General features: G+C 36.7%; 3 protein-coding genes across 4 annotated transcripts in view; 2 read left to right on the top strand and 1 right to left on the bottom strand.

The window, feature by feature from the left end:
• Nucleotides 1-5,465, bottom strand: part of LOC107676923 (kelch domain-containing protein 10-like) — an 8,168-nt gene extending 2,703 nt beyond the window's left edge. The window contains exons 1-3 of one of the 2 annotated variants that reach the window (XM_016471662.1): nt 5,173-5,465; nt 2,105-2,197; nt 55-276 (exon numbers count right to left, since the gene is read on the bottom strand). In XM_016471662.1, the coding sequence (XP_016327148.1) occupies nt 55-276; nt 2,105-2,197; nt 5,173-5,257 (400 nt within the window). In that variant the 5' untranslated portion in view covers nt 5,258-5,465. The remainder of the gene's footprint in view (nt 1-54; nt 277-2,104; nt 2,198-5,172) is intronic. The other variant, XM_016471663.1, reaches the window with a different exon arrangement.
• A 1,447-nt stretch (nt 5,466-6,912) lies between these two features.
• LOC107676937 (nuclear-interacting partner of ALK-like) lies at nt 6,913-11,139 on the top strand. Its single transcript, XM_016471684.1, has 10 exons — nt 6,913-7,082; nt 7,698-7,800; nt 8,195-8,345; nt 8,429-8,512; nt 8,589-8,716; nt 8,814-8,962; nt 9,051-9,303; nt 9,456-9,659; nt 10,004-10,216; nt 10,300-11,139. Exons 1-10 carry the CDS (start codon nt 6,949-6,951, stop codon nt 10,369-10,371), a joined length of 1,491 nt encoding a protein of 496 aa, XP_016327170.1. The 5' UTR covers nt 6,913-6,948; the 3' UTR covers nt 10,372-11,139.
• A 387-nt stretch (nt 11,140-11,526) lies between these two features.
• Nucleotides 11,527-24,846, top strand: part of LOC107676921 (ubiquitin-conjugating enzyme E2 H) — a 31,880-nt gene continuing 18,560 nt past the window's right edge. The window contains exon 1 of the mRNA XM_016471660.1: nt 11,527-11,795. Coding sequence (XP_016327146.1) covers nt 11,743-11,795 — 53 coding nt within the window. The 5' untranslated portion in view covers nt 11,527-11,742. The remainder of the gene's footprint in view (nt 11,796-24,846) is intronic.

The following is a 24,846-nucleotide window of genomic DNA, read 5'->3' on the forward strand; positions in this document are numbered from 1 at the left end:
ACATATATATATATATATATATATATATATATATAAACAAAAAAATCACGTTACCTGACATTGAAGCCAGTTCAGTAGGCATAAAACCCTCGGTACGGATCTGTTGCCATGTCCCTGTGGCGAAGTGGAACCTCCACAGCTCCCTGAACAGTGGGTAGTCTTCGTTCTCCGAGCCACCCGATTCGTCGTAGTCGGGGTTGTATCCTCCGAACACATAGAGGTTGGTGTTGTCAGCCACACAGCGATGGCCGCTCCGGGCTGGAGGTGCTCTGTGACCTACAGAGACAGACAGCAGCCTATTGATGACGAGACAAAGATAAATAGCTACACAGCTCAGTTAGTGGCGAAGATGAGAGGTCCTCACTGAGTTTCTGTCTTCAAAGGTAGAAGAAAAGATTTAAGATGTGGAAAAAAATGATATCCAATGTTTGCTGCTGGTTTCGCACTGTTATTATTCCGAAAGCACAATACAACGTCAGCGGGACAGTTCTGGAAAGAAAATGGGAGATTAAAGATATTTGAGTTCACAGAGTCACCTGTGAAACGAAAACTGCTATTAGTTTAGTTTCGACACATTAGCCTTTATGATTTTACTACATTTAAAGGTAAGCAGTTGGAAAACAAAAATGTACCTGCATTTCAGATATAAATTAGATAAGCATACTCATTTTTAATTAGATCAGCAATATTATGAATAAAGTGAGCAAATCCAATCCACCCATCCTACTTGAAATTAATACTTGAGGCTGTAAATGAAAACTGAGTAAGCTTCATAATCTCCAACCAGATTTACTCATATTTAATGCAGCAGAGTTTTATAACGAGATACAAATATGGACAGATGTGGAAGTGACTCGATTCAGGAATCAGGATTAGCCTTAGATGAACTTCCTTCTCTTAGGCAAAGCTTCAGAATGTGCTTTTGTATATTCCATATTTGTTCAGTATCATATAAATACACAAAAGAAGAGCATACATATAGGTAACAGTGACACAACAGTAACCCCAAATTAATTAACTAGTTAAAATCCACATAAGCCCTCATTTTTTGGCAAGCCCTAGTTAATTAAACGTTTATGTCAAAGAAGCTATGGCCACTGACCCTAAACACAATGCACAGATACACAAACAGGATCTTAGAAGAAACAACTCCTTTTCTAAATATATGCTTTTATTTATTTTTATTAATATAGTAATAATGATAATATTATTATTATTATAACAATAATAACAATATATTTACATTATTTACACATTCATATGTACATACATATACATATATACACAACTTTATTATGATTTGTATAAACAATATTTAATATATCTATTTCTATTTATTATTACTATAATCAATAACATTTGTCATAATAATAAATGTATACACATAAAAATATATTAAAAATATTATTAAAACGAAAACACAATACATTTTTAAATATATGAACACATTTTAGAGAGAGAGAGAGAGAGAGAGAGAGAGAGAGAAATATTTAAATATAAAATATTATAATTAACCAAAAGGGCAAAAGGTATTGTAACATTTGCATACATCTTTTTTTGTCCCAGTGTGCAAAACTTTGATAAGCTGACACCCAACTTGGTGGATTCATCTTTCGAATCTCTGAAAAGAATTGATCTACACAGTCCACATGTCCACTACGTCTACTACAGCACGTGCAAGCTAGCAACCTCACCCTTGCAAATTTCTTGCCAGTGAATTTGCCTTGAAACCCAGACGCTTCACCTGAGTGAAAGCATCACAGGGAAGAGCTAATAAGGATGGGAGGGAACTGGAAAAAAACAAACAAAAAAAAAACTGACAAATCAATAAAAATAAAAAGACATCATTCACAACCAGACGAACACTTTGACCTTTCCCATTTTTTTTATTTAACACCCAAGCCATCCTGCCCCAGCTTTGCCCCCAATGAAAGCGTAGCAGAAAGAGCCCTGGCGAAAGAGCGGTGGTCTTTTTTTTTCACCAGTGAGGAAAAGCAGTTTTGAAGAGAGGGAGGGTGGGGACAGCTTGGGGAGGCCTCCAGATTTGCCATGTGGGTTTTCTTTTTTGAAGTTCAGTTAAAGGCAGATTTCGCCTATTACCCACCTTCTCTTAAAAACCTGTTAGGGATCCGTAGACTGGGGCAGGGCTGGCCAAGGAGTCTTCGAGCTTGTACCCAGGAAACTCTCTTCTTAGAGCCTGTTACCACAATTACCTCAGTCAGACAGACAAAATAACAACAACAAAAGGACAACGTAAACAGACAAACACCCTGCCCAACACTCAAGGGGTCAACAAATGGGTTTTTGGGAATAGAGAAAGACTAATGTACAATAAAGTGAGTTGGTATGTCACATCTCACGGGGAAATAAAAACTTCTCAATGCACACGTTCCACAGTTTAAGTAATCTGTGCAATAGCCAAGAAAAACATTAAGAGACGCATTTAAAAGGACCACAATATACTTAAGAGTTCACTAGCATGTAAAAGCAGCATAAAGCCCATTTGGTACTAGTGCATGAACAATATTCTCAGGAAAAAAGAAAACATGTACATTTGTACCATAACAAAACAAAATACTCCTCTCTGAAGAAGGGAGGAAAGTTATGACAAGAAAACAAAGGTGAAAAAAAAACTTATTTTCCCCATTATCAAACCCAAAACACAGTATTTAAGTTAATAGGATATATTAGATATATTATTCGTACTAAACAGAAGATATCGTATTGTATGTGTCCAAGACAAATTTCCATCGGGACAATAACAAAAACAATCTTATCTTATTAGGATATTGCAGATATCGCAATTTTGACACTGTTACTTATAACGTTCAAAGGTTTGGGGTTTGTAATTTTTTTCTTTACATCTTTTTTTTTTTTTTTTTGCAAGGATCCATTAAATTGATCAAAAGTCACAAAGACATTTACAAGGTCACAAAAGATCTTTCAAATAAATAAATGCTGTTCATCTGAACTTTCTATTTATCAAAAAAAAAACTTGAGTATCACAATTTAAGCAAAATTATTAGAAATGTTTCTTGAGACTTAAGTAATTCAGCTTTGCCATCACAGGAATAAATTGCACTTTAAAATATAACAAAATAGAAAACATGTACTTTAAACTGTAATAATATTTCACAATATTACTGTTTTATTCCATTTTTTATTATAAAAATTTAGCCTTGGTGAACATAAGATATTTCCTTCAAAAACATAAAAAAATAAAACTTTCTGTCACTTAAAGAGGGATTTAATCAGGGTTTCCACACCATGTAACCAATTAATTTGTGTTTGTGATTACTGGAAAATGATTTTTAAAGGGCATTTTACAGAGACTGGCAATTCATACACAAAAAATAATTAAGAGATTAACAAAAATGTATATTTACTTACAAATATTATTTTTTATTAAATCCATGACTTTTCCCGGCCTGCAAAAAAACAAATCCTAATATTTACAGCTTTTCCATGCCCACTGGAACTCTGTTTAATGTACTATGTTGATACATCTGAATTCAATTTTTGGAAACAACTGAAAACACACTGATAACTGGTTTGCTTTGGTTTAAGCATATGTACTGGTTTCTATTGACTCCACAGAAAGCAAATGATAGTTGCACACCAGTGATGTTTGACAGAGCATTGCTATGCATTTGCTAAAACGCTCTGGGCGGTTAGAAGTCAAAAGTCACCCAAAGTGTGTGAACAGACAGTAAGCCCCCTCAAAAGACAACCCGAAGATGTCCACTGAAGACATGAAAACCGCCAGCCACAACAGCACATATTACTATTGCACCAATCAAGTCACATGGTTAGATTTGAGGTTTTTAAGATTGTCATATGCACAACATCATCTGAGGGAAACATTTACAATAAACCAGCTGCCTCCACATGAGAAGTGTGTATTGTGCATGACACCCAACAGCCTCAAAATACATGTTTAGAACAACCTTTGCATACCATTTAACATTCTGCATTCGTTCTAATCCATGAAGCCTGTGTCGAATAGATGTGCTCACTGTAGATTTTTTTAATCATTCATCATATATAAACAGAGAGGAGGATACAGATGGCTAGAGCTGCAGGCTATGAGATGGGTGGTTGAATATCATTAAATGTCCTAAAGCGACACTGCAGCACTGTTTTAATGCACTACAGCTACAGAAACAATTGCATGCTGCGTATGTCTTACAGATGAAAGATTAAAAAAAAAGAAAAAAAAAAGCAAAGCTCAGGGGATATTTACACGACTTTGAGTAGAAGCAGACTCTATGACAGAGCTGGGCTTTTATTTACTCATGAAATTGTATTTACCCATGTGCTGATCTGTGGCACTAGTTAACGGTCCAAACAAACGACCAAGTGAAATACATCCCTGAATTATAGACACTACACTAAACACGGAGTAATTCTGTGTATAAGCCTTGCCACATCCATTCTTTTTACTCCTGGTGTGCATTAAAAATAATTTAGTCAAACATGTAAACAGAATTTAACTTCAACATTTAATCTAGAAATATAAATAAATATTTTAGTTACAAATTTACCCCATTTATACAGTAGATAATTATGCTAACAAGTATAAAACGACTGCAAACAGGTTTGTTTATTTATGGCTGAAACAAATTAAATCTGGAAACCAAGTGCTTAAGTTAGAGTTAAAGCATCAACTGTTATTATACATTTTAATATCAATATTGGCACCTTTCGTAGTATATTGGCACTTGACAAGCTGATCAAATAGTTGATTAAAAATAATTAAACGCTAATTGCAGATATAAAAGTATTAAAAAATATTCCTATCACTTAATTTACATCAAAAAATAAGTCTGACAGCAGTAACTAAAATGCAAATGAACTTGTCAAGCTAGATCCACAAACTATCCGTATTTAATGCAACCTTTTGATAGACAAATTAACATAAAATGACGACTACAATGCAATAAATATAATATGCGATAAACATAATAATAACACATGTGAATTTGTAAAGTTTGTAATCAAAACAAAGCCATTAGCGACACGGCTAACGCTAGATGCTAGCAGCGCAAGAGATGTGAAATATAAAATAACCGTGCTTTATTTCGTGATAAAATAGAAAGAAAATGGGTGTTTCTGGAAGAAATAATGTTATTTTTGTGCTTAATTCAAGCTGTTAACCGAGTCCTCACTGACCTGCGGCTCTTAGCGGAGGCCTTCCAGACAGCCTCTCAAACTGATTGAGTCTGTCCGGGCTGTGCGCTGCTTCTGCGGCAGACATCGCTCCAGAAAACACGCTGAAATCATCCACCTACACCCACTCGCAGGCGACGGGGCTTCCTTCAGCAGACAGAGGCGAACCGCAGAGCATAACTCAGCCCATTCTCCCCTGGAAGAGTCGTTTAAAATGAAATAGATGGACCTGACCGGATCTCCTTTGCTATGAACGTGAAGGCAGAAACGCTGGTAAAAACCTTCAAGATGGCCCCCAAAAAAACACAAGCTATGAAAATAATCAGACATAATTTGATGGTTTTTATGCCTTTCAAAATAAAAGTCTTCATAATAAACGTCAAACTTTACAATAATGGAACCCAGAAATAAAAACAATGTAATGCCGGGTATTTTGAGTTGTACAATTTTGATAAATTTGGTCTAAATACTTCAAGCTGACCCAAAAATGTCCAATCCTAAAAAATTCTGTAGCTTGTTGCATAAACTATATTTTGATATTTTAGATGTTGAAAAACACCAGTATGTTATACTAAATGTCATGTCAAATGTCATACATTAATTTCAAAATTAAGTTAATTTATTATTCACTAAATCAGCAAACTAGGGACTGTTTACCTAGGGAAAAAACTGAACAACTTTTAAGCAGGTTTTTGTTGTTGTAAATGGTCAGTTAATAAGAATTGTATCTGTAATTTTGCATGATTGACTCACATTTATATAAGCAATACTGGTGCTTTAAGAAAGTATCTTTCCTGCAAGCATAAAGACTTATTTTTCACTGGTAAAGTCTTAAGTGAACTGCTCAAGGCATTTTATTTTTTGACTTAAGTGTTACTTGTACTTGAATGTTCATCTCTCTCTTTTAATATTTAGAGAAGGACTGAATTTTCAGGGTCATATTATTAATTTGTACATCTCACAAAAAGATGATTTAATTGCACACAAACTTAAAAAAAAAATCAAATTCAAAAATGTACTTGCTAAATAATTTTGCATATTGAGAACGGCTTAGATAAGCCTATATTTGAGAAGGGACTTATGAAATGTAAAATCTTTTCACAACACAAACTGCAGTCTGACAGTGCAATTCTGTTTGCTTCCTTCCATTGAATGCCAAAGAGGCTGTTTCATGTAATGTTTTCACTCTTCTAAAATCCATTGCTTCAAACACCAATATGAGACATGTCTTGGTGTGGTTATTTTTGTTCCCGGCTCAACTCAACTTGTATCTCAGCTGAAAGTATCTACTCACAATGAGTTGGACTGACTACAGAAAAACACATGTCTAGCTCTTTCATAAACTGATAAATGTTATCTGTTACTGCACAAACCACCTGTTTGTATCAAATGAATGTAACACTAATGTAGCCTAACAAAGAATTCATAATTCACTCCCCATATTTACAAACTGTATATGTGGTTAAATCGTATACTTTTGTATTTATTTGTCTCTGATTAACTACTAAGATGTTAATGAGAGGAACAATGTATGAAAACAAAACAAGATAATGGAATGCAGCAGTATGGTAGAAGTGCTGAAGAAACTGTTACAACAATTAAACTATTATTATTTTGGTGTTAGGAATCACTGTCATCAAAATAAGAAATTTTGCAAAATGACAGAAAGTGTCCTCAACTGTTACCATGGTACGTTTTAGTAATGGAGGGGGCGGAACTGTGTAAAAATGTTGATAATTGATATCTTGCAGCGGGAGGGTTTAGAGACAGACACCGAACATGGCGGCGCTCGGCAGCCTTGCAAATCGCCCAGAAAACGGCGAAAAACAAAGCAAATCTCCACTCGTATCTCCCCTGAAAGTGCGAGAACTTCTCAACGAAGGGGTCGCTTCGGAAGACAACGTGTTAAATTGGTAAGAGTTCCGCTATAATGAGAAAAAAGTTCCAAAAAGGTGAGAATGTGTGCGAAGAAAACGGGGCAGGGGCGGTGAACAATTTAGCAAACGGATAAGTTTTTACTGTAAACCCTGGTGGAAAATTGAACTGAAATGGTAGTTGTGTTTAGGAACGTGGGAGATGATCCAAAATAAACATTAACTAATGCACACTGCTAGTAAGTCTTGGCAAATCATCCAGCTAAAGAAGACTACCAGTTAGACTTTAGACTAGAAACAAAACACGTTACCAATCTACCTGTCAACCTGTAGCTGGTTTCTAGCTGATAGACCTTCTTAGACCAGCAAAAAAACAGCTACCAGTTTATCAAGCTGGCTTTTGAAGCATGGTAGTTGGACCTGGTCTACCACCGTGTTCCAAATTAAAATCTTATGACGTATTTTTCTGTAGAGTGATGCACGATTGATGGATGTTTTTGGACTAGCATGCATGTTTTTCCTGTTAGAATTAAATAAGTGCTGCAAAGGCACTATTTATCTATCTATTTATGCCTGGAAAATATGGGTTAACGGAATATTGGCTGCATAGTTTATGCATAACTAGGCTGATTGACTTTCTTCCCCATATCTCAGTTCACAGCAGGATCCAAACACACTGTCTCCAAATGGCCTTGGGAAAGCTCCTTGTGAAGCAGCAAACAAAGAAGCATTTTTCAACAGAGTGGAATCCTACTCGATATCCTTTTGAGTGTTGCTTGATGCGAGAAGCTCACAACCAGTTTGTGTTGCATAATAAATTGCATTCCTGGTATAAAGATTAATCATAAACTCAGCCCATTGATTCTTCATTGATTTCAAAATGTTGCATCACACATCTAATGTGATGATTGTGATTCAATTCTGCCAGACAATCTGTGATGAATAAAAACATCCTTATAATCTGACAGACTTCGTCACAATGAAATCAGAAGAGTTCTTTTTTTGTTTTTTTTGGGGGGGCAGAATGTTGCAGTGTGTATTACTAATATTCTGCCCCAAATTTTTTCACTTGGGTATAATTCAAAATAAGGAAGAAAAGACGCCGGTCTCTCATTTATTGTTTTTGCAAAATTCATCCTTAACATAAGCACTGTCTGAAATGGGCCGGAAAGCCCCATGCGCTCTCGCCGCTCAGATGTGCGCGGTATGGCTGGATCAATGTAGACTGTGACATGCTGAAGTGTTCTAGTTGCCAGGCTTTCCTCTGTGCATCAATCCAAGCAACCTTGGACTTCCAGAAATGTAAGTTTTGGACTATTTATATTCTAGAGTGAAGGCATATTTTGTATCTGCACACATTCACTTATTAATTTTTCCTTTTTTAGATGAAGGACGGATTTCGGAGTTGCTACAGCAGCTTCAAACGCAACATGAGAAATTCTGTTCCTGGCCAGATTTTCCATGTCCAGGTATCTTGAGAGGTCTACTAGTCTGTCTGACATCTTAATCGGACATTGCTAGTAAATAGTGTGGTTTGTTTTCCAGATCGCTTCTGGATGGTTCCTATTAATGAGCCTACGGTATTACTCAGTGCCTTTCTAAACCGTTACAAGAGTGCTTGCCTTCTAGAACAGCAGCTGCCTGCTATGAAGCCAGAGCAACTAAAAGCCATGGTATGATGTCTTATTTTAAAGGGAAGTCCAAGAATAATTCTTCTGTGCATTCACAATTTAGTTTTTTGTTGTTGTTGTTGTTGTTGTTTTTTCTCAGACCTTGACTGAAGATGTAATAATTGTCCTCCTTAAGCTGATTGAAGATGAACAAGTGAAGCAGGGTGGTTCTCCTTCTAAGGTCTCAACAGATCCATTCTCTGTACAGGTGGCAGCATGTATCATAGCTCTTTGTGGTTGGGCAGCCAGGTAAACATCCAACCAGTCACGTTTGATCCAATCTTGGCAAATTTTCTGCTGAACATTTTCACCTAACTCGTTCCGTGTTTCCATTTAGCCCGTCTCTCCACGCTATGAATCTGCCCATCCTCACTTGTTCTTACTGCATGAGAAAGGTAGGAATGTGGAACTTCTATCAAATGGAGACAGTTTCAGAGAGCGAAAACCCTCCGCAGTCTCCAACATCTACTACCGCCTTGACTCCATCTCAAGGCACCAGTGGGGAAAAGGGGACGCCCCCCTCACCATCCCAATCCCCCACTCCATGTCGCATGAAGCTGCGTAGTCAAGACTCCACACGCTCTGAACAGGTGGGTCTTTCACACTGTGACATTATACAGTATATCTGGATTGATATAGTAAAAGTTTTAAGTGTGTAGTTTCTATACAAACAAAACTGGCAATGCCCAATATATTCCGTTCTTCAGTCATAACCATCTAAACTATGTCAACATGCATGTAGATGGAGAGTACACAATCCCCTCTGGTCCACCGCGCCAGAAGCAGGGACTCGCCTATCCCGCATGAGGAACTTCCAAGCCCTCTGTCCAGGGGCAAGAGACCCATGACTCGCAGCAGGGGCCAAGGAGATAACCTGGCTCTGGATGTGCCCTCCAGTCCACAGCGAAAGACAAAATGGCCACGTCTCTCCTCTACCAGTGGCCCTGTAAGGACAATCTATTATTATTTTTTAAATATACTAATAATAACTTCTATTATAATAATAATGTTTTACTATATTATTACTATTATTATGATTGTAGAATGATATTATGTTATTAAATATATTTTGTTTGTCAGCATAACTCAATATGTACTCCATTTCTTTTACACTCACACAGGGTCTGTTACTGTTAATACTGTATATAAAGTTGTTATTATTACTACATAACTATACATAAAATAATATTGCTATACATACATTTTATGTTTGTTACTACCTGGGCAAACACTATTACATTTTAAACACCATATCGAAGCACTAAAGCCTGTTTTGTTTTTCTGTTATAGGAAGGGCCCATGCACAGAAATGTGTTTGACCCAGTAGCCCAGCACAGAGACTGGTGTCCTTGGGTGAGTGTGGAAAGAGAGGAGGGCAATCTAGACGGCTCTGTCTTCGTTGGCTGTGAGGCTGAGGTCCCTCAGCCAGGCTGGAAAGCAGTGCTTACTCTGTTCTTATCCATGAAGAGAAGCCTCAGTCCAGTGGGGGCCAGTCCATCTCAGGTGAACCAAATACGACATCTCTATATTTTGCCAAAGCAATCATTTTCATCACTCTAATGCCCTGGTTTTTTTTTTTCATCCAGGGTCCTCATGACAAATCAAAAAGGGTGTTCTCGATATTCCGACAGTGGCAGGTATCTTCCCCATCCCAGTAAGTTGTTTCAGAAGGTGGACTGGGAAACCCTGGTGATTGTTATCATAGTGGTACGCTGTCCTTTGTAACAATGACAGTGGTTTTCAGAGTGTTTCTTGATCAAGTGAGTCTTGTTTACAGTATTGGGTTTGGTTGGGAAAGGGACAGTAAATCCACATGGATCAAGCGGCCTGTGCTGAAAGACCTTGGCTTGGAGCAGGAAAGCCCGACAGAGTTCTTCTCAGAAATGGTAATTTTACCACACTGTTTTGAATCTGGGCCTGTCCAGTCGGCATTAGAACATCAAAAGACTGGTGACCGACGCTTTTTACCTCACATGGACAGCCAAATAGTCCTCACCACCTCCCTGGGTATGAGGCTTCATAGGGTTTTAGCCTAAATTTAGGGGAAGCTTTAGTAAAGCTCCAAGAACTACACTGGAAGACATGTTAGTTTTATCAATGATTTTCACATAATAGTTTAACTGAGGAGAACCAGTGTTTTCAGGTCTGTGTGTGTTTTCTGCATTGTCTAAGTAGGTATATTATATTTACTTCCATAAATGTGAATGGGACGAACAACATTTTTATCGCTCTCATTTTTAAAGATGTTTATCACCTTTATCATCTTTTACCCACATGCCAGCTGAAATAGATGCCATATTTAGAAAAGAGTGCCAATATAAATGATTTTGCTTTTTGATTCACTTTCTCTGGAAGTGCTGCCTGTAGTGCATCATGCATGTTATTCTTGTGCATGTCTGCCTAAATTTAATAAACATTTTCCTTTTGCTGGTTTTCACTATGTATGTCTTTTCATTATGGTGTCTTAAAGGGGAACTCCACCTTTTTAACCTTTGACTCCTATGGCTTGTAAAATGCTATATTAGTTCATTTAATAAAAAAAAAAAATAGGGGAAATGCCTTTTCATATTTATTTAGTACCAAAATTGGTCATTAAAACCGTTTAAAAACAAATACACATAAATACAAAATAAATATGTTCGGTAAAACACAACAGCCTTCATAACAAAGGTCATTGCCCCAACTGTCATCCTAGCCTAGAAGAACTACAATTTTGTGAATATACTACAAATGTGAGTCGTCAGCTGTTTTTGACGTAGCCCGAAACACCGCATAGAAGTAGGGGGACACCTTTCGTCGCGCAGACATGACGTCATCGGCGGAGGGATAGATAGTTGTGAGAGAGAGAGCAGTGTGGGGCGGGCAGAGGACTACCAGTACTATCCGCTGCGGACAGAAAGTGGAGGGCGAAAACTCGGAACGACAGCTTGCCGTATGCCAATGTGCAAAAATATACAGTTTCGGTAGAAGCCAAGGGATCGAGAATCAGTCGCAGAAGATTCGAGCATCGGAAAGAGGAGTGTATAAAGATGTCGTCTCCAAGTCCGGGCAAAAGACGAATGGACACCGACGTGGTGAAACTGTATCCTTTAAAATATAAACAACACAATTACTGTAAAGCTATAGCCGTCAAACGCCTCCAATATACATGAAAACAGCCTTAAAACGCCTCTCCTACTGCTTTAAAACCATTCTGGGGGCCCGTCTGGTCTGAAAAACAGTTGTCAAAGCCAGTATAATGGTTTATTGGATGGTGATCAGCTTTTGACGACAAAAGTGTTTTGATGGTTGTCAGTGCGGCCAGCAACAAAGCTAAGATTCATAAACGTTTATTTCTCAAATAACACAACTTAACCTAGAAATCTGATTTTTATCGACGGGATTTGTTCGTTGTCAGCGTTCAAAGGCAGAAATGTTGAGGATTATTTATAGCAGATATGTTGCTCTGTGTCCTTTGAGTGTTTTGTCATCGCTTTTCTCTTCAAATCCACACCAGCGCTTGACATCCACAGGATTTAAACACATATTTGTAGAGATACCGATCGGATATCAATATTTATATGATATCTGACAAAACTAGACGTGTTTTGGAACAAAATAGTGAATGTTACTGTGCATTTGGCCTGGTAGCGAGCTAGCACAACCTCACAAGCCAGTTATTTATTTATTTGTTGATTGTTTTTGTTGCTGTTTTATAATCAAAGCAGACATTTGTTAGCCTTTCAAGATATTTTAAGACGGATTTATTTGTATTACACGAAAACAATGCGATCCTCATATACAGATTGTTGATTTAACTATAGACGTTTTAAAATGCTCTTTAAATAACAACAAATCACAAATGACATAAACTTCACATTCGGCGTCATTTTATATTCCTGTCCGAATGTGTTTGTCTTTTGCATTGAGGAACCATTTTCTTTTTCTGGCTTTTGTTAAGATCGAATGTTCTCGTTTGGGGGTTAAATTTTTTGACTGGAAATTTAGCCTGTATTTAACATCTTTCTTTTTCTGATTTTAAAGCTTTTGACATGAGAACAGGAGAAGTTGTGTTGTTGCTACAGTGGTTGGGTGCGGATGCTTGTCTCTATGTCACTAGTCCATAAGAATCCCTTTAGTTTATATGACATAATTGACAAACAGCAAAAGTTTTGTGGAGTTGTTTTTCGTCCGCTTTTGCTCAAGAGTGCCATGGCTACTATGCGTGTAACATGCCTTTATTCCTAATGTGGTTTGGCTGTGCTGTCAGTGTGTTTTGTTGAGGTTTTTGTCTAAGCATCTAGAACACGCAGTTCTGTTGGTCTTTTAAACGTTTGGTTGAGCATTTATGAAGTGCAGTTATGTCGAGCTGTTTTAAACAAAAGAAACCCGCATATATTTGTTTGCTTTAAAGCTCAAGAAAATGGTCTTGTTTCTGACTGTCGTCATGCGACTCAGAGCTGTTTAGTGCTTGTCTTATGTATGATTATGACGTCTGCATATTAAAAAGTAAATTATGAAACACTCTTTGAGATATTTGTAAAGTCCTGAAAGGCTCTGGGAATGTCTCCTTATGTTTTTGTCTCGAGCAGTAGGAACTAGCCTTATGATTGGCCACTCTGTTACTAACCGGAAACTGCAAGTAGGTGGGATTAAACAGTGAGTTGAGTGACAGTATTTCCTAGTTAAACCTGAAGTGTGTGTTTTTCCGATGTCAGAAATACTCTTTTCCTGTATACTATTAATTGGCATTTATCATTAAGCTATTATTAGATTAATTTCTCTAAAAAAGTGTGAACAGTGTAGATCTGTGATGCTGTCAAAACGTTGCTGTTTGTATGTTCTAAAAGTAAATATTATTTATATTTAAGTATTTATTTTTGGCATTTTTGCCTTTATTATGATAGGACTTTATAGGAGGTGAAGTGGGAGAGATTGGGAAATGTCCGCAAGCCGGGACTCGAACTCGGGATTCCCAAACCCTACTCTGTGCCACAAGGTTGTTAATGGTGTTGTTGAAGCCATAAATTCGCATTATTTTAACATATTTTTAAATTATTGTGTTCAGCAGCAGAATTCCTGGTGAAAAACCTACATTACCCATCATTCTTCAGAGAAATCTCCACCAATCAGAAGCTAATCACGCCAAAAGAACCGCCCACCCCCATGAAGCACTGCGAATGATGTAAACAAGTCAGTCTCCTGCGCTCTCAAAAATTTTTGGATGCATAATATGCATATTTTATAATTAACATAAGTATATTATTTCTATAAACAACATCTTTAAGTTATATAGTAATTCATCGTTGTTATTTTTTCGATTATGTCATTTGCAGTGCTTCTTGGGATTGTAGTTCTTTCCCTCATTAAAGCTGATTAGTACACAATCTTGTACTTTTGTCTTTTTGCCCGATTTTAAATACTTGTATGCTTCAAATCAAAGTTTATAATGTTGAGATTCACCTTGTAGTTTTTCAAAAAGGATTTTTTAAATAAAACTTAAGGTATAAAATGAATGGGGAAAATACTTCTGGAAACAAGGCAGCTAAAAAAAGTGAACGGGCACTATTGTGCCCCTATGAGTTTGGGGGTGGAGTCATCTGTTTATAAACCAATAGCACACAAGGAAACCTGTTTGGTATTGATATTAGTGCAGAAAATACACACTTCTGGAGCCGAGGGTAGAGGTTAAAGGTGAATGGCTTTAATTACTAAAAACAGCTGATGGCTCAACTTTTTAGGGCCCTTCAAGCAGGTGGCAAGTATGACCTAAAAGTTTCCTCTTAAAGTATTTAAAGGAAGTTCGGAGGTGGAATACACACACACACACACATATAATTACAGTAATGATGTAATTTAGCTTCCTGTATTATTTTGGTCAGCTGGACCCCACAAAACTTTCACTAGGAGAACAAGGCCACTTTAATTGTCCAGCCGGACTACCTGTTGGCTGACATATTAATGGCAGGTGAGAGGAGCCTAATCGCTCAAAACTGCTCGGTTTGTTGAGGTTTGTCACATTTACATTAGCTTAATCGTTTGAATTTATTCAAGGGATCTAGGACAGCTATGCAACAATATGGTGGGTGGACCGACACATTTCTGTCATTGCAAAACACATGCAAAGAAGCCACCCTCCCCCAGAATACTCACTGACAGCCATGAGAAAACACAACTTAAATACCCAATTCCCTTAAGGGGAAACCAACAGACATGTGACAACTGGGAGCAGGTTTCCAAAGTGCCTCCTGTTGCTTGGGACAAGTGTTTGCAGCTGGGATGTGGAGCTTTCCATGTATAAGTTGTTTTCTGCATTATCCTTCTGAAATGCACATCTTCTGAAGGGCAAGCAGCAGGGACGTTTAGAGAGAGAGTTGCTGTTAAGATCGGACACCGCAATCCCCGCTCGGTAATTTGCTGCAGGCACCAGAGAGCTGCGGATCTGGAGCACGCTCCACTGGGAATTCACAAAATGAATATCAGAGTGACCTCGCCGTGCTGAGCTGCCTTAAGCACTTCCTAAGCTCGAGAGAGAGAGATGATGACCCGTCTTTGACATCACCAGATACTTCTGAAACATGTTCGAACAGGTCAAAGCTGGCTGTTGGCTTTGACAGGGCAGCATGGAATAGCATAATGTCAATATGTTGTGTAACATCTGTTGCACTTCTCCTTCTCACTTTAGCCTATCGTCTGTTCACTGAGAGATGTAGGTCTTTTGAATTTATTTATCTGGAACTCAAAGACCTCCTGATTTAATCAGTGTGGACTGAGCTCTAGTGGTTCTTATCTCATGTTTTTTTTTTTCTCACTTTGCCAAACCGCGTCTTGATCTAATTAGCTAGAGCAACTGTAACCAAAGGGCTCTAGTTAGCAAGGTCAGTTTACCTACTGAGTGTAATGATTTGTCATTATGAAATCTATGTCATTAATAAGATTTCACTGGACACCTCAGAGTTTAACTAATCTTATCGCTATTATTATTTTGATCTACAGAGATTTCTTTGTGCTTGAAATTTGGCCTAGCTTAAAAAAATATTTTTTTAATAAAACCACTAAACTATTGTACACAATTTGTGCTACGAACATAATTTATCATGTGAAATATGACTTCCACTTGCTGAATTACTAAACAGAAAAATGTTAAATTGACTTAAATCCTTAAATCTCCTACAATTTAAGGCTAAGGTTTACGTATGCACTTATAGTCTTTTTCTGTCTGTCCATATATATATATATTTTACTAAGAGGAATCAAATATTTAAGGGATTAAATATGTTGCGTGTCGCTTATGTTAATCAAATAGCAAACGAAAATGAGATGATCACTCACGGTTCTTGACTGAATAACTTGTTAAGCTTTAATAAGAATCACTGTATATTAATTCATACAGTGAAGGCTACGCATCATTTTTTAAAGTTTTAGTGTTTGTTGTCAATGTCTCTATAGCAATATATAACACACTGAATCTGAACTAGCCATGATAAAAGTCTCTTACATTCAATTTGTCTCAACAGTCATTAGATATAGTGTAGTGTCATGCTGAGTAGCCCTTCCCAAAGTACAATCTCATTAGCCCAAACTTCTACTTCACATGGCATATTAAATATCAAAAATGTTCTGATTATGCCATGTCGTGCAGCATTGTTCAATGTGGCAAGAAAAAATATGTACTGGAAACTTGCAGCATTTATACGTGGCTAGAACATGGTATCGTGTTAAGTTCAGCATTCAGAAGGCGTAACCTTTTTGATTTGATGACTTGTGCTGGGTTCGAGCATTGTATATCAAGGTGTGCTCTTAACACAAGTGCAGTAGATACTTGCTATTTTTCTTGCACAACTCATTGGTCTGTAATCAGGGGACTTTTGTGCTGGATTATTGTAAACTTGCTTCCACTGTGAGCAATAGTTTGGCAAATAAGAGCATTTAGGGCCTGTTTAATAGTCTGCATAATGGCTACTGGCATCACTGCCAGCTCCTACATGTTCTTTGAATATGCAAACACATAAAATATCTAGGTGTTCCTATTGTGTTGTCCTTCTTTAATCTTGACTACTAAGAAAAAAGTAGAGGATTATAAATTGAATGCAAGTCTCCTTCAGGAATGCTTTGCGTTTCTATCCACTTGTTTGACTGCCAAGTCTTTAGACGAGCAAGGCCACATAAGCGATTTTACACAGGAAAAATAAAGAGATTGACTGTTAGTTACAAAGACGATTACGCAATCCCACCTTCTCTGAGATGACCAGGCGTCGCTGTTTGTAAACAGGATTTGTTAATGGAAGTGAGCTCAGTGGTATGAATTCCCCTGTAAGGCTGTTGGTTGTTTAAATGCTGTGTTTCAGTCATGTTGTCGGCCTGGAGGTTTGTCATAACACTTCAGCTCCATGTATCTGGTGGCGAGGGGGAGGGGGATTCCTAGTGTAACAGCATCTATTGTTCGGCTCCGCTACATTGAGGAAAGATGCAGGGAGCAGCGAAAGTTTTCCGGGGCCCTTGCCAGCATGGAAAACCAGGGACATTAGAAATGCCCCCTGTGTTTGGTGGAGTGGATCGGATCCCTGCGGTGCTGAGGCAGAGGCCCCGGTGTGTAAGACCAGTCGTGGGCTTTTTCTGGTGCGATCGGCCTCTTTGTGCATGAGCTGACATCCGGCCTGCCCCAGCCTGCTTTCATATGCCCATGGAGTCTTATGACTGCACTGCTGCTGTATTAGTACCTGTCTGAAGGCTGCTACTGAACGATATTCCCCAATCCCCATCATTCTCATTTGTTTTTGCTGTTAGAATGTTTGTGTTGAACTGAAATGGCTTTGAAAGGCTGACGCTTGGTGTCAGGTTTACCAAGCATTGATATCCTGTAGCTCAACTGGTAGAGCATGGTACTAGCAATGTCAGCATCAAAGGTTTGATTCCCAGGGAATGTGTTTATTGATAAAATGCAGCTTGAATGAACTGCAAGTTGTTTTTGATAAAACCAGAAACATAAATTTGCAAATGCAAAAATAAATTGTATCATTTGCCATCTGATATATGGCTTTAGAGTTATAAAATTTATTTTATTTAGAATTATTTTTATTTATTTATTTTTATAATTTTTAGTGCTGGGCAATGATTAATCGTCATTAATCCCATCCAAAATAAAAAGTTTTTGTTTATGTAATATATGTGTGTGTACTGTGTATATTTATTATGTATATATAAATACACACACGCATGTATATATTTAAGAAGAATGTTATTTTGTATATTTATATATAATATACATTATATGAATATAAATATATACATGTAAATACGTGTCAAATTTTCAAAATATATACTGCATGTGTGTGTCTTTATACATAATAAATATACACAGTACACACACATTATATAAACAAAAACTTTTATTTTGAATGCTATTAATCGCGATTAATCGTTGCCCAGCACTAATACATTTTTATATTTAGTATTTATTTATTAATTTAGTTGTTTTTATTTTGTATAGTCTTTATAATAATTATTTTTTTTTTTAGTTATTACTTAATTTCATTTATTGTCATTTATTCGTTTGTCTTTTTGTGGAGCTTTGCAGTTGGATTAGCTATCCATTTTGATTGTATGCAAAACAGTAGCCTGAACATTCTGCTAAACATCTATTTTTGTGTTCCTCGGATGAAGAACGTTATATGGTTTTTGAGCAGTGTGAGGGTGAGTAGGGAAATTAGGACATAATTTTCATTTTTGTATAAAATCTCTTTTGTTTCCGTTTCTATGTCAAAAGCGTATCATTTAATTTCTATAGCTTTACCCAGCGTTTCTGTATGCAAGCTCAATTTATCTACAAGAGTCTAAATGTAGATGAGTTTATTGACTGTAAAGGATTGTTTCTGTTACAGCGGGTTTGATGGACAGGGCAAACGGTCGGGTCGTGGATGCATCTGCCCCTTGACAGTGAGATTTGAGGCCCTCTGTAATCCCACAATAACACTGCAGTTTCCTGCACGCATGGCCAACCTTGGGCTGAAAACAGATGGACTGAAGTTCCTCTCTTTGTCTGATGATGTTTGGGGCTGCGCCGCGTGTGTGCTTTTTTCCCTTTTGAGAATAGAAGGGTTGTGTTTTACAACGGTCCGAAACACACAACGATTCTCTGTTAGATCAAATCTAAATGCTGCAGATAAACAGATGTAATCACTACGGTGAAACTAGATAATCAGATTAGCTTTGATGTATATTCTTTGTGACCTATATTAGACTGTATTGCTCTACTTATGTATAATGTATGTCAAGCTTAGGTGCCCTTATTTGGCGGAGAAGTTTGACGTATTGAGTCGTGGTGTAATCAGCTGAGTGCACAGGCGCTTTATCATGCCGCTGCAGGATGTTTCAAGTGATATGGTTGCTTGAGCCATGGTGTGTTGCATGCTGATGGACCCTGCCCTTTTCAACCCACAGAAACCTGTTTGGAGCAGCCAGAAAAAAACCTGAAAAAAAAAAAATGATCGAGATGAAGATGTCAGCAAATCTTGTAAAGAGACAATGTCATTAAGAAAAAAAAAACATTGTTGCCTGATCGTACTTATTGGATCGTTATATTAGTAATTATTGTTATGACAAGATAACGTCTTATTATTAATTATTTATTATAGGTTAAATGCATGCCATTTTATATATTCATGAGCCTTTAACATTAGCATTGTATGTGTAATTATTATGGTAAATATTCATAGCATAATAAGATTAGACCATTTTTTACTCTTAAGAAAAGTAGCATTGTTAATGTTTAGCAAGTTGTTAAAACGCTCCATTTTTGCTGCAATAAATATAATACTTTAGGAAATTCTATTAAATGCAATGTGGGTCAGTGTGCTGAGGGACGAAATAAACATTTTAAACAGCATCAGACAGGCTGATATTGATGAAAGCTCATTGTGGCACTCTGTTTTGTTGCTGTTTGTCTATGGAAATAAGAGCAGGGTCCACTTGGCCACAGCATGTGATTGAGATTCTGGCAAGAGGTGGTGTTTGGCTGGTTTGTGTGTTCTCAGGAGCCGGCCCTAAGAGAGCAGGAAAGAGATCAAGATCTCTCACAGGAGATTCTGTAACTCATAATAGCAGCGTAGCCTTGTGATGCCTCAACTGTTAACTTTATGGCCTCATTTATTAGACATTAGCATGAAATGCATGTTTAGTCAAACTCACAGCTCTGTTTAGAAACTCTATTGATTTCACATATTTAACTCACATTTTAGCTCTGAAAGTACAAGTCGTGCTTAATTTTGTGTTCTTTGTGGAAATGCAGTTGAATTGTACACTGTATGCCAACAAACATTCTCGGGTCATACACGGCAATGCACAGGTTGAAGTTTTATACACAAGGGTATTTCAGTTTGGATTTTGCTGCCTTTGAACTGCGGGCTGAGACAGGCATTGATATGTAAAGTGTGCTGAGGCTTTTCTTTCCTCGTCTCTTTTTCTACATCAGTATTCACAGACTATGTTCAGGCCTCTGGGATCAGAGTTTTCATCCTAACAGAGCGCTTCAGATTGCAGCATTCCACTCGGAATAAGAAACTCGTGATGTCGGAAGGAAGGTTAGCTGCTTTGGTACAGAGTAAAATCAAAACAGATTTGGATCCTGCGCTGAAGTAGATCAGAATACTTCACCTCAGCATGCCGGCAAATCATGGGCCGCTCAGCCTTGATGCTGTGCTGTATGTGACTGTTTGTTTAGGATTGTGTGTATGTTTCATAAATAGTTTGGTTGTTAGAAGGAGACCAGAATGTGTGTGGTCATTCTGAAAATGGCTTTTAAGAAAAAGTAACACTGATTCCAAGTAGCAATCATTTCCCCTGCAGTGGACAATAAAGTGCACCTCAAATGAATCAGAACGGTAATGAACTCAGCTGCCGGTGTTAGATTAAAAGTGAAGGTTTGTCGGGTCCCATGATATTGGTTTCTGCAAGAGACTATTGCTACAGACATGCACATCTGAAACCATTTTAACTGCAGAAAACGTGAGCCATGTCAGGTTCCGTGATGTCATTTCCTGTCCTTAAGGTTACAACAGAGAAAATCATATGCAGTGTTATTTTTGTATTGTTTATATACTATTATAGTATTTATTAATATGTTGAATTGGCCTTTATTTTCATACTTTCAGTTTTTGTTTTAGTCATTTTAATTTTAGTTGAAGTTTTAAAAAAAAATTCTATTTAGCTTTCATTTGTTTTGGTTTTAGTACTTTTTACTTCAACTTAAACCTATTTTATTTCAATTAATTGGCAACATTTGTAAAAAAAAAAAAATTGTTTCATATTTATATTTTATCTTAAAGTCCCCCTGTAGTCAAATATTTTATCCCTTAAAACTTATCTTTGATAATCAAAATGACATATTTAAATGTTTTTTTCTTGTGAAAATAATTTTCTCATGCCTTAAAATAGCTTGAATGTAACTCTACACCCTTGCCTCATTTACTAAACGATGATCTATGAATATGCAAATTAGCCCCACCTCCACTCACTCACACCAGCCAGCACCTCCTGATTCACTGAAATGTAGTAAACGCAAGACAATGGCATACACGGATAATGACTGATAAAACTATGTTTTTACTAGCAGACAACTACAGTGAATACTGTAATATTCGTTAACGTTACTTACTTGACGATGTTGTGTCCTCAAAATGCCTTGAAGACTCGAATACAGCCGTTTGTGATTCTTAATTCGCGCCTGCGAGGATACATACACGTGTGCAGACGCCGATGCGGGAGAGGTGGGTCTGACTCCGGGCTACTTTTACACTGTTGCCGCGGGTTATAATGCATGTTAGCGGTTCTAAATTCACATTAAACCACGGCCTCATTGGTTTTTTGGTCTAATTTATTTTTGGTTTTGTGCTGGTATTGGTATATTTTGCATGCTTGTGATAGGAATCTTTCCCTTGACGTGATTGGTTATTGGTTTGTGACATAGCAAACCCAGGGCTGTTTCAAACCACATTTCTGGGAGTGCCATTGGGGAAACTACACTTCTAAGGAGAAAATACATTGCATACTGCAATGGTGTTGATTAATGGAGTGGCACATGGTTTGTCTAAAAGCATATTAAAACACCACATAGACAAATAAACAACATAAAAAACTTGATTTTCACTACAGGGGGACTTTAACTAAATCTATTTTAAATAGTTTTAGTTAACGATAAAAATACTGATGCAAAACCTTCACATCAATCATGTCTAGCATAAACTCTTTTTCTTCAGAAAATCAAAGTTGAATAATTGTCAAATCTATTGTGTAAGTTTTTATTTAAAGGGTCAAAATTGCAATCCGCTTGACTCCAAACCCTTGATATATTCAGGCTGTATCCTGTTAGTGTGAGCAAACATAATCTAACTGCATCTAGCTATTTGTACTCCAGTATTGCCAACAGAAAGCATTATTATGTTCAATTCAGGATTTGAACTCCAGGTCTTTACGTGACCCTGTGTGAAATGACACACACGTATGTCACTGCCCAGAGCACTGTTTTACAACAGCTCCACTTATTTAGAGGGCATGGCATGCTGTGTTTAAAGTTAGCGTCCATTTCAGCTAGATAGGCCAGAGGTCAGCTGGACTCGGAGGCCAACAGTGATGGTCAACACTATCATTGTGGTTTAAGGTCACAGAACAACTGGTTAACATTAAAAAAAATACTACAAATGAAGATGACTGCGAATCTTTTGAAAGGGACAATGTCATTAAGGGGAAAAAAACAAACAAATCAAAACTATTATTACTGCCTGATCATACTTGTTGGGTCATTTTATTAGTAGTTATAAAATAAAGATAAAAAAACCTGGAAAAAAATTATTATAGAGATAAAGATGCCAGCAAATCTTGAAAAGAGACAACATCAAGGAAACAAAAACTATTAATACTGCCTATTCGTACTTGTTGGATCAATTTATTAGTAGTTATTATGTTATGACAAGATAACATCTTATTATAAATTCTTTAATATAGATTAAATGCATGCCATTTGATATTTTTAAAATAAACATTTTAAGAAGCATCAGACTACCATTAATGAAAGCTATTATTATTATTTATTTAATTGTGTTATTTTATTTGAGCAAATTCAAATTGTTTTCAAATTTCCTTATTTTTAAAGTAATTATAATTCATATAAATTTCAAATGAATGATTGTGATTAAATTATTGAATAATTATAATTTGCTATCTTTACAATAAATTAAATCATATATATCAACCAGGGTTATTATAGTTCACTAAAACCATAAAAAAAATGTAATATGAAATATAACAATCATTCATCTTGTTCACATGGAAACATTTCAAATTTGTGTTTAGTTTACCTTGATGTACTAAAATAACTGAAATCAATACCAAAACTATTCAAATTATCAAAAAAAAAAAAACATCTCAGTAATACTAAAATAACATATCAATTTTATTCAGCCTTCAGCCATATGCCATAGGCTATATTTTGGTCACTGTTTTTTTTTTTAGGGCTGTCAATCAATTAAAATATTTAATCGCGATTAATCACATGATTGTCATGAGTTAACTTGTGTATACTGTATATATGAGTTAACTTTGTTAACTTTGTTATATATGTTCTAAATGTACCTTAAATTAATACTTTTCACATTTTTAATACTCCAATCAACATGGGCATGGACAAATATGGATGCTTTATGCAAATGTATGTTTATTATTAGTGAAACCATAGTCAACATAGAGCATGAAGACTAGACATGTTTCAAAGGTCATAGATGTTTTTCAAAGAACACATAAAAAAAGAACATAGAAATACCAGGTTCCCATTACTTCTCTTTAATTGCACTGAGCAATTTACTTACACAAGCCTCACTTCTTCTGAACATACTGTACATTTATTATTTATTATTACATTTGTTTGCCTCTCTGTGCCCACATACTGTATTTTGATTAGTGGTCGACTGATACTGGTTTTTTGACAGCCGATGCCGATATCTTGGAAAGCAGGGTGGCCGATATAAAGCCGATATCATTTTATTTATTTTAATTAATATTTAAGAAATTTTAAATAATTTGAAAATGGATTAAAAAATAAATGTGTAAAATAAACATACTTATACTTTAAATTACAAAGTTTATTTTTAAAATAAAGCCAAGGTAACACTCATTTTACATACAGCACACAGTGAAAATGACATGAATATGACATTGGGAAAAGCATGAAGCGCAGCATAATTTGAAATCATGAGTTTAAACTAAGTTAGTCGATTGCGCATCTCCAGTGAAGCTGAACTCTCCTCCTGTCCGCATTCAGTTCACACGGACCGACTGTCACGCAGAGAACACGCGATCATACAGGATACAAATGCACACTTCACAAGATTTCACAGCTGGATTTGACTAAGTTTGCAAGATTTTTTAAATTAAATGTTCATTAGCAGTGTTGGGCAGTAACGCATTACTTAGTAACGCGTTACTGTAATTTGATTACTTTTTTAGTAACGGAGTAATTTAACACATTATAATTTTCAAAATAGTAATTAGAGTATAGTTACAAGCCGAGGTCTCTGTACTTTACTGCCGCGTTACAATGCTGACAGGATGCAGTGTTTTCTAATCTAGAGATTGTAAAAAGGATGTAGCAGACGCACTGTCGAGTCAAGTGCCAGTGGATTAGAGACCTGCTCCCATGAGACCCGACGCAACAGAGTGCGGTGCGGGACAAGATGGGCGAGTGCTGATGTGAGCGGGTAGACGCTCGTGTGTGTGCGGGATGCGGGAGAATAAAATGATTCACGGGACTCCCGCAAAATAGAAATATCTAAACATAAAATATCTAAAACAAATAAATTGTTATTCATCTATATGAACTAATATAAAATATAACATGAACTAATATAAAATATAAACGATTAACAGGTGCAAGCATATGCAGAGTTTCTATTTAGGCTATAACGCGCGTTTGCAGCATTGATGCAGTGCTGAAATGTGCGTGCTCACAAATCCTCTCATTAACACACGAATTGTAGACATTATGCAAGATTCATTATGCATATATTTATTGTGTTATAACAGAGATTTGTGAGATTGCGATGAACTGAGATGTCTTTTAGAGATTATAAATGCAGCGCTCTTTGCTGGCATTCTGCCATGCCAAA

The sequence above is a fragment of the Sinocyclocheilus anshuiensis genome, unplaced genomic scaffold (assembly GCF_001515605.1).
Source record: "Sinocyclocheilus anshuiensis isolate Anshui unplaced genomic scaffold, SAMN03320099.WGS_v1.1 scaffold380, whole genome shotgun sequence".
In the NCBI taxonomy this organism is placed as follows: Eukaryota; Metazoa; Chordata; class Actinopteri; order Cypriniformes; family Cyprinidae; genus Sinocyclocheilus; species Sinocyclocheilus anshuiensis.

Bases quoted from the DNA above. Each gene is read 5' to 3' on its own strand.
- LOC107676937 (XM_016471684.1), top strand. From the start codon at position 6,949: ATGGCGGCGCTCGGCAGCCTTGCAAATCGCCCAGAAAACGGCGAAAAA. The intron at 7,801-8,194 runs ATATCCTTTTGA...TAACATAAGCAC, and splicing joins ACAGAGTGGAATCCTACTCG to TGTCTGAAATGGGCCGGAAA. The intron at 8,513-8,588 runs GTATCTTGAGAG...TTTGTTTTCCAG, and splicing joins GCCAGATTTTCCATGTCCAG to ATCGCTTCTGGATGGTTCCT.